This window comes from Nansenia antarctica, assembly GCF_963989245.1.
Source record: "Nansenia antarctica genome assembly, chromosome: 7".
Classification (NCBI taxonomy): Eukaryota; Metazoa; Chordata; class Actinopteri; order Argentiniformes; family Microstomatidae; genus Nansenia; species Nansenia antarctica.
The window spans coordinates 53133352-53143949 of record NC_137677.1 but is presented as its reverse complement, the minus strand read 5'-3'; the positions used below and the strand labels follow the sequence as shown (position 1 = coordinate 53143949).

The 10598-nt window shown below is 42.9% G+C and overlaps 1 protein-coding gene across 1 annotated transcript in view; it reads right to left on the bottom strand.

The window, feature by feature from the left end:
* Positions 1 to 575: 575 nt before the first annotated feature.
* The window catches only part of gpm6bb (glycoprotein M6Bb), a gene marked incomplete at both ends in the record, with an annotated part of 12574 nt that continues 2551 nt past the window's right edge, over positions 576 to 10598 (bottom strand). The window contains 6 exons of the mRNA XM_080537167.1: positions 576 to 725; positions 2840 to 2905; positions 3492 to 3565; positions 4078 to 4246; positions 4402 to 4558; positions 5597 to 5783. Of these exons, the coding sequence (XP_080393293.1) occupies positions 576 to 725; positions 2840 to 2905; positions 3492 to 3565; positions 4078 to 4246; positions 4402 to 4558; positions 5597 to 5783 (803 nt within the window). The remainder of the gene's footprint in view (positions 726 to 2839; positions 2906 to 3491; positions 3566 to 4077; positions 4247 to 4401; positions 4559 to 5596; positions 5784 to 10598) is intronic.

The window sequence follows — 10598 nt, the reverse complement described above, 5'->3', positions numbered from 1 at the left end:
AATTAAACAAAGATTCTCTTCATGGACGAAACCTGCTTTCCCTTAATCATAAAGGCCCTTAGTTGGGCCAGAATCATGACAGAGCAACACTCTAAAACAAGTTTCACTTTCCTTTCTTGTTTTAGAATAGTGCAATGTTTAAAGCCTCACCATGCAAGGGCTGGCGAGGAAGAAAATGGGCTAAAGAAAGAAACTAAAAAGAACAAATCAAAATCATATTCCAAAACTTTTTTCTTGAAAATTAGAAAAATAAAAACAAAAGCCAATCACATAAAAAAACACAGAACACAGGTTCCGACACACACACATTGGTGAGTTAGTGCAGAAAGCAACATTTATGCATTAGTTTGTTAGGAGCCTTGTTAGTACTGCGCTGCGTGAGAGGGCAGTTGGCAGGTTATTGTAGCTGAGTGTTCTCTTGGTCCAGCAGGGCAGCCAGTGGCTAGCCCTGAGTGTGTGTGTGTGTGTGTGTGTGTGTGTGTGTGTGTGTGTGTGTGTGTGTGTGTGTGTGTGTGTGTGTGTGTGTGTGTGTGTGTGTGAAGGGCCGTTGAGATGTGATGGCGAAGGTGTAATCCTTATGTGTAGGAATTGAGGCATTCCTTTGAGCGTGACGTGATGTCCTGCAGCTCCTGCTCTTCCTTCATTTTGATGTCTTGGTAGGCATGCATATGACTGGCGTCCTTTAGGTAGGCCCAGTTTGCTGAGAGAATCATGAGGAAGTGGATCTGGAAGAGAAGGGTGGGGTGGATGGCCGGTGAGCATGTCAAGATGCAAAGCAAGCTACAGGACTCAGAGCTACGTTACACACATACACAAACACAAAGTTAAGCTGACAAAAGACATTTTGCACATTTATGTTATCATTATTATCAACATCACTATCATTATTATTAATACACTACGTACAATACTACAGAAGAGACATTTTAAAGGGGAGAGGAAGGGGAGAGGAGGGGGAGAGGAAGAGGAGGGGTTGAAGATTTTGCATGCAAGCTTTATGGTGATGGCAGTTAGTGGACTTGTCAATGGTAGAGATTGAGTGATATGATATAGACCCTATAGTCCTCTGTACTGTCTGTTCTTAATAATCATCCATCTCTAGAATATGATAATAAATAGACCATTAGATATTTTGTACACAAAGATTGTTTATTTTGTATAGAAAGAGAAAAAAAAACTACAGTCTTCAAAATCTTAGGAAAGAATTAAATATTTATGAAATATGGAATATAAGTAATCATAAACAGATTAGGGAATCCAAAAAACAAAATGTAAGCATGCAGGCTCAGTGTTAAAAAAACAACAACAGTGGCTTTAAACAATTTAATGGCAGTTTCTGGATGAATAAAAGAAAAATGGATGAAACAAAACATGAACCTATCAGCTGTGGCTATTAAGGCATCAGGTTTCATAAACAATTACATTACTCCTCCTCTAAAACTTCCTTTATAAAATATATGAAGTAATAAACTGAGGCTATAGACCTCCAGCAAAAGTATACCCCTGGTACTGGCCTAACCCTTCACAATACTCGCTAGTTATATGTGCAGATCATTTGAGTTCTACTGTACAGAACTGTTTGTCTTGTCTACATCATCATGAAGATGACACGTGTCTAGTTAGTTTGAAGATATAGTTTGTGACAAAAGTTTATAATACTGACAATGATGTGTGTAACACTTTGTGGCACCCAAAAAATACAAAAGTACAGATGACATAACCTAGACATATATGGGGAGAAGGCACTTTGCCAAGGCGGATTGGTACTCTTACAAATGTTTCACTATAAACAATTGATTTTCACGTTAAATTTGGCTATCAAAACTCAAATGTGACACTGAAGCCTGAGAACACCTTCATAAATATATCCTCAGGTGAAGTGCTTTTTTGTCTTCCTCCTCAAGCCAGTTCTATGTTAGGCTGAGAGTTTTGTGTTTAAGAGTTACTGTGGTTTATGTCCTAATAGGCCGGAGAAAAGCATAACCTTGCCAAATATACACCACCCTACTCTGAAGACAACTTTCATCAGGTCCCCTTTAACCTTCAGACAAGCTAATCCCTGGATATCAAATGCTAAAAGATGCATACAATCAGCTATTTACACTTTAGGTGAATACTAATGGAGATGTTTTTTTTCTATTTTCAGTTTTTAGTCCATGTTGTCAGTGGCGACTTGTCTCTACTCAGTGCAGTGTCATAGCCTGTACTGTGCTGTGCTCTTGTCATGTGAATTAAAACTTAGTGCAGCAGTCTTCTCGACTCTTAAACTTCAAAACGGCAAAGTTATAAGTGGTAGCCATCATGTAGATCAGCTGGTGGAAGAGAACAGAATACAGGCGGGTAAGAGAACTTTCCAGAAACTGCCAGTCCCCGGCAGCCATATTGGCAACTGGTGGTAACTAGAGGCATGTTCATCTGATCACCTAAGGTTTCACCTTTTGATGAATACAAATATCTATGTAATACTTTCATACAAGCTTTCAAGACACCCAAGATGGGACTATATTCATTTGTGATACGGTGCCCTAACACCAAAGCACACTGTCTAGAAATGCTTCTAGCCTTACAGAGACGTTGATATAAACATTGCCAAGTCAAAAACCAGGGGGAAAATCTCCACTCTCTTTCCTAAAATAAGAATGGGGCCAGGGGCATCTAAGTAGATGGTTTACAGCGAATGGAATTGGAGCTGTGGAAAAGCCTATGTGTAATCTGTCTTAGAGGGGTTACATAAACCATATGGGAAATGAAGAGAGGAGCACTGCACTTGTGATCTACAGATAGGAACCGTGCAGGGATGGACTGAGGGGGAGGATGGGAGGAGAGAGGGTAAGCTTACCAGAGCAATGACGGTGGCCCCTGCTCCAGCACACGCCACAATGTACAGGTGGTAAGACAGGTAGAACTGAAAGAGAAAAGTAAACACGTCATGATATCGTGGTTCAATCATCGAACTCAACACAGTGCATTCTCATTATGACCATAGACAGTGTTTCCATAATATGGCCCAAAGTTATCCTGCTTTGCTTTGAGCATGTAGCCACTGATGAAAATGTGACACGGTCTGGTCAATTGGTCCGCAAGTCGGCATCCAATTGAATGTTCAGACTTTTCTTTCGAAAAATGTAAATACATTTCAGCGTTGTTGAAAATCAATGACACACTCGCTAGTCAATTAACACAGCTTGTTTTGTGAGCCTGCTAACAATGTAAAGTAGTGTTATAGTTAACTAGGTAGCAGTGGGGATTACTCACCGAATCCATTGCGTTGCAGTATTTTGGCTTGACTAGCGAGTTTGTGTTGTGATTTTCAACAACGTTGAAATGTATGTCCGTGTTTCAAAGTAAAAGTCTGAACATTTTGATTGGTTGCCGACTTGCGGCCCACATGACCAGACCATGTCACAAAAAATGTGACCTTTCTCTACAAATTACCTATTCATGACCTTTCTCTGAATGTCTTAGGATGGGAGGAGAGAGAGGGGTCTTACCTCACTGGTATTACATATGTCTCCTAGTGTAGACCCACAAGCTTTGCCTGGCGTAGCGTTCCATGGGATAATTCCTGTGCCCGTTACATTCAAAGGTTAATATTGACACTGAGCAAATTCCTTACATAATGCCTTACATAAAATTCAAATGGTCATGCAGTAAATATATTTAAAAGTGTACAATTCCTGACCTATGGTCACTTATCATAGTAGAACATACAGAATGGTTGTAAAAACAAAATTCTCCATAATTAGAGAGTTGGGTCTATGAAAGCTGTAAAACGCAGAACATTTCAGGCTGTTATATCCTTTTGCTACTATAAAACCCAGCCTGAGAGGAGACAGGGAGGTAGTTGAGCTGGGGAGAAGATACCACAAATGGTTTCCTATTCCATTCGATATTCACCACACGACTATGTTGGCTCCGGCCAAAACCTGGCACAAGCTTATACACCAAGAAAAAGTAGCTGTGTTCCACAGCCTTGTGGATTGCATTGGAAATGTAGTTCTACGTTTTGCCAGTGATCTTGAACAGAAGTAAGAGTATGTGACATTGTAACATTGTAACGTGATGTGACATTCTCACCGTACTGACGGACATCGACACAGATGGAGTCGACAGAGGTGAGGTTGGCCATCGGGGACCTCATGGCAGCACAGGTAGACCACATGTTGTAGAAGAGGAAGACTGGCACAGCAGAGAAGCCGAACACCCCCAGCCAGGCCACGCCCAGGATGTAGGTCAGGAACACAAACTGAGACAGGAAACAGACGCAGCGTCACATTAGCATTAGAACGATTGGAGACTGAAACATTCACATAATGATGAGTTTTTATCATCATCATCATTATCATCATCATCATCATCATCATCGTCGGCATTGTGATGGTGGTTGTCACAGTGACTCACCATGCCACTGATGCAGCGTCCACAGATGGTGGTCTTGAACTCGCTGTGGAGCTCCTTGACTGCACTGGTGGTGTAGAAGCCCTCAGCCAGGAGGATGATCCCGTACAGGAAGAAGAACGACGCGATGCCATAGATGACGTATTGCATCAGCTGTATTCTGTGACGGAAACAAATCACGCAAACCCAGTCATTCTCTCATTCATTCTCAAAGTGATGTTGCTGAGTGCTGTACTCTAGTGTTGGGGCCCTTTACAGTAACCAGAGTGTGATATGTGTTTGGACCTAAACTGTGAAACCCGAAGAGACACTAAATCTGTCAGGTAGACGTAAACAACCGTATGCATTTGACATAGCTCAAGTTGCAAACCTATAGCTATGTGACAACTATAACTACCATTCGTTTTGTTATTGAGTACAATCTTGAAGTCATTAACAACTTGGTCATGATGAATTATAGACAAATGGTCACTGCTGAAGGTGATTGACTCAGTTTCCCAAAGAAGGTAACAAGCTGCACAACCCCTCACCGAAACTGGACAGATAGCAGGTGAGGCATGTCTGGGGAAATGATCTGCCGATGGACAGATCACCCTCCTAGACATCTTAAATTAAACAGTGCACTCACAAAGGCTGTCCTTCAACCTCAACAGAAAACACATGCTCTTCCCTGTCCCCTCTCTTCTCTCTACTCTTTTAGTCCTTTTAGACTAATGAATCAAAATCCGAAAAAGTCCATATTAGGGCTTGTCTAAGGTGCAAAGGGGAGATATTATCTTGTAGTGAAGTGAAGCCAAACTCAATAAATCTTATCTAAATACATGAACAAGTAGTCTATATACTGTAGATTTAATGTATCTCTGCTCTCCCTCCCTGTATTCCTCTTTAGAGTGCAACGGTTGATATAGAAGGGAAACTAAAACCTCCTGAGGTACATTATTGGTACACACATTGACTATCCAATGCGCTACTGCCTTGGTGTGGGGGACGATGGTTTATGCCAGTTATGCTGCGGTCTGCTCATGTTAAGAGGAATAGTGATAGGTAATGCAACCTGGTCAAATATTTTGTGGCTATTGAGTTAAAACGGCCAAACGATAATGTATGTGTATGTATATGTATATTATGCCTAGAATACTATTTTGATGTGTTTTTTATCCTTCTTTAATAATAAAAAAAAAAGTGGTCATTCACTCACACGTCTGTCAGCATGGCGTGGTCACTGGTGATTTTGGAGAAGTGGTTCTCCAGGATGGTGACGGTGCCGGTGAGAGCCACATGTCCACAGCCACAGAACAGGGCCACTCCAGAGAAGCACAGGATGGTGGCCACCAGCGACGCGTACGGGACTCCGCCCAAACACTTGATGCAGCACTCAAAGCAACCTGCCCACACACACACAGAGGGAGAGGAGGAATGTCAGATTAGTCAAGAAGTCGATATCGTCATTCATCACAGTCTCATCAAAGTAACAATTATCGTTAAATACATTATCTCCACCCACATCCTTCTAACAAGCTTTTGACAGTACAGCATAACATGAACTACCTTTGCCCTAAAAGGCCATATTCAGTCACTTGACTAAATACTAAATACATCCATATAAGGGGATTGTGATTCATTCGGTCGTGCACAGGACAGATAGCCAAATACAAGTACAGCAGCAAAGGACTATATTGTACAGTCGAGAGAAGTTTCAACTGAGAATTAAGTGAAGTGTTTAGTTGTTAAATAACCAACTATAGCAAATATCATTTCATTATTCACCAGAACTCATGACAACATGACAACACTGACTTTCCTTCCTTCTCTATGTGACTCATCTCCCACAGTAACTGTATCAACCGATACATCACAGAACATTGAGCACAAATAACCAACACACTCCCACCACCAGAAACCTAGCTAAGAATAGAGTGGTATGCTGTTTAATCAAACCTTCGAACTGTTGAGGCTCATTCTGGAGGTAGACTTTTTCCTCAATTGACATTGTTCAACACGCAGTCAGTGTGGGCATTTGGTGTGTGTGTGTGTGTGTGTGTGTGTGTGTGTGTGTTTATGTGTGGCTCTTCATCAACCGAATGAAAGACCACTAACGGTCCTCAGACAGGTCAGTAGGATGGGTGCCAGCCAAGGCATAATGGAAATCAATGGTAATTCATAATCAATGGTAATTCATAATGGCAAAATGAAGTGACCCAGATGACTCTGAGGTATCTATCTCCCCGACTGCATAATGGCTTATGGTACAGACTCACCACGGGGCAGCGCCTCTAGACGTAAACACGCCACAATGTGTTTCAAATCAGATCCACATGTTTGTCTGAGAGGATGTCGTATTTCAAACAGGAGGCTGAGATTTATAGCATGGCCCTGGTAAGAGACGGAGGTGCCCTTGGGAAAGCCCTACCTAATGTATGTTCCATGAAACTGAATGGATTCACTTTGATTCAGTCATGTGTTGAAAATAGGGGTACAGATGTAGTAACTGTTTTATGGTTGCACTGGATGTCGTGGCTGAGAGCGCTAACTGAATGGGAACATGACAAATGCACAGGCTTGATATCAGCACATCATTGTACAATGGTGCATATGCTAGAAGGTCTGGCTCTCTACTACTTCAATGCATGCATTTGATTTAGACACAAGGGCAAGCAGCGAAAACGCTTATCGAACTCCAAGCCTCTTGCACGAGGTGAAAATCCTGAAAGTTCGATAGTGTTTGTGCTCTTTCTCTATCATGACAAAGGAAATTAAAACAGATATATTAGTGCCAGGGCCAGCCTTTCAATAGTAGTATGGTCATCCCCACCCTTTGTGTAACACCGAGGGATAAAAACATTTTTGTCCCAGGGCTGGTGAATAGCAGTTGCCATGGCAGCATGTTAACCACAAGCCAGTGAGTGTGCCTGCGGCAGGGAGGCTAACTCATCCTTCATCACTGTCAGGTGTTTGTTGGTTTCACTTCACGTCCCGAAAAGTGACATTTCCCCTGAGCCTACCAACATTGTAGCAGACAGACAATTTCTGTAAACATCATCAACTCGTGATTGCAGTCACCCTCCCAACGTGTTGAATCATTGCTGATGGGGAGCGTGACAAAGATTTATCTGCATAACAAAATTCTTGTGTCAAACAGACTCTTGAGTGGCAGAGGCAATAACAACATTCACAGCCCTTCATTTGAAATTCAGTTGAGCACCATCGATTGTGTGACATGTGATGTTTGAAAGTAGTATGATTGTCTAGCTCATTAAGTGTCTGTTTGCTGTAAAAACCGGCCTACATCCACATCATATCGCTCATTAGGCTTACTATCTAATGCCAGATATCACACATCCTTCTCCGTCATGACATCATATGCCACTTTAATCTACATCATGACCTGAATGTGAAAATGTGCCTGAGCCATACAATACATATATTATATCATCACCTTCTTAAAATAATGGCTTAAGTCACTTTTGCGGAAAATTATGTTTTTGCTAAATATCATATATTCTAGATTTAGTTCAGTTTATTCCGTTTTTCGCAAAACTTGAAAATATGAAGGTGACGATATGCATTTGCATACAACCTGCTTTTAATCCTGAAGCTGCAGGGTGGTGATGCATATAGATCATGACCCTAGCCCATGACCCTGTTGGTCAAGCTGCAACATCAACATCTGTCATGCTGCTCTCACTAGGTCCAGTGAGAGAGAGAAACATGTACATTATATCAGCTTTTAAAGGCTACCAATCGGATTAATGGGCCAACCATGTGATTAGTGGCCCTAAACAGTAATGGCCTGCTTGCTATTTCAAGCCATTCACCGACGACCAGGGAAATGTGGGTTAAACAGTAAGTGTACTGTCGCCTAGTGTGCACTGTCATCTGAACTCTCTATCCCCTCAACATGGTCAGACAATTATACCTCTGAGTACTATTAAACAATGTGTCACACTCACACACACGCACACACACACACACACACACACACACACACACACACACACACACACACCATTGTGTGGAACAATGCTCCTTTTCTCTCCGTGGGGTAGCCTCGTGCCTCTGTTTAAGGTGTTATGTTTAATAAGCCTATAAATCGGAAGTGGTGTTTTCTCAGCTGAGGTGGCTATGCTGGCTGGTTGGTGGGCTCCTTCTCTGTCCTGCTGAACCAACACGGGCATGAGGACAGACCCATGGACATGGTTTAACTATTCACCACCGTCAACAATACTGCTCTATTCACATGGACTGTAAAGGCCTTATTCTTGGTGGATGGAAACTGGATGGATGGAAAAAACATCACCAAACTCCTACACACATCCTCACCAGTCCCACACAAAGAGCTATAGTAATGGTCGTTTTGGAGAAAACCGTCAAATTTCATCTTTGCATTATGGTGGCTTTTTGCTAATCTCATCTAAAGAGATTCATTCTGTGCGGTGGGGGAATAATATCCGGGATTGATTGTAGATTTCACATGTTGCAGGCAGCCTGAGTGATATCCTGTTGTGTTATCCCAGTGGTATGCTGCGAGCCCAATCTCTCAAACACACAAACACAGTTAGTAGCAGACATTCCCTGTCGGAATCAATACTACATTACAAGAAACCAAGGGGTTCCAACTAAAAAACACTCAATTCAGTTTGCTCCTTTTACATGAAACATATCAGGTGGACTATAGTCAGAATCATAAGAGCTCTAAATGAGGTCTCTAGGCCCTCTAGACGGTTCCCAGCCCCAATCATTACTATTTACTCTAGTCTAAGCTTCTTTACTTTCCCATCCACCACTTACAAATTCCAACCTGGGGGTTACCAAAGTGGATATTATAAATGTTTCTTTTTTTTTCTCTAGAGGTCCAGGAAGTCCATGTGAGACAGTAGATGAATGATGAATGAATGAATGAATGGTCTTTATTGTCATTGCTACAGTACACGTACCAAACAACGAAATTTAGGAGGGGTGGCTCCCCTGGTGTTAGGAAAGAAGAAAAAAAAGAAAAGAAAAAAAAAAAAGAATGGTTGAATGGTGTGCTCTGTGATGAGTGATGTCCAGTATAAGGCAGAGTGGATGGATGGCATCTGTTTCTGGCTTTTCTAGTATAGGATATTACAGTCCTTCTTGGTTTCAGTAGTAATGTTCTCCTCCTCAAGGAGCTGTTGTTTACTCTCTGAATGACACATAGTCACACACAAGATGCTGCCTCCTGGCAGGCCCTGAATAGAGCGCTCCAAATGAAAATCACATTGGCTTTTTCCTCTTTGATGACTTTCACATGCTCCCGGGCCATGACTGATATCCTGGCTAAACCTCCAGTGCCTCCAGCACTCTCCACTCATCCCCTCCACGCATGAATGAGAGGGGGAAGGAGGTGTGTGTGTGTGTGTGTGTGTGTGTGGAAACAGGGAGGGGGTTGGAAAGAGAGAAAGAGAGAAAGACAGAGAGAGGGGGAGAGAGACAGAGAGAGACAGTCAGAGACAGACACACAGAGAGAGGGAGAGAGAGAGAGAGAGAGAGAGAGAGAGAGAGAGAGAGAGAGAGAGAGAGGGATGTGACAGCATAACAACTGTGACCAGCTGCAGTGACTCAGTGCCAAAACTGTGGAGCTCTCATTACTATGGTCATGCTACAGCATAGAGCTTCACTCTACTACAGCAGCATGCACAACCACAAGGACAGAGAGAGAGAGAGAGAGAGAGAGAGAGAGAGAGAGAGAGAGAGAGAGAGAGAGAGAGAGAGAGAGAGAGGGAGAGAGGGAGAGAGAGAGAGAGGGACAAAGAGGCAGTGTGTAGCCCCAGACTCTCCATCAAGCTGGGGTCTCAATGGGGAGAGCCATTCACAGCATCACTGGTCCAGAGCCCTGCTCTTCCGGCCTCTTATATTGGACTGGAGCACAGGGCCGGACAACCACAGAGCTCCATCCTGTCCTCCCAGCCACAATGGGCAGTGGAAGAGGTGGGTGGCAGCCACTTCACACTCCAGGAGCATCCTGTTGATCTGGGCTTCTCTCAACACAAACAGGAATCATCCACTGTGTCAATCAGATGGCTCATTAAGACCAACACGGGGGAGAGCATACTGTCCAGAGAGAGAGAAAGAGAGCGAGAGAGAGAGAGAGAGAGAGAGAGAGAGAGAGAGAGAGAGAGAGAGTGAAAGAGAGCGAGAGCGAGAGCGCAAGAGCAAGAAAAGGGGTGTTGAACTCTCAC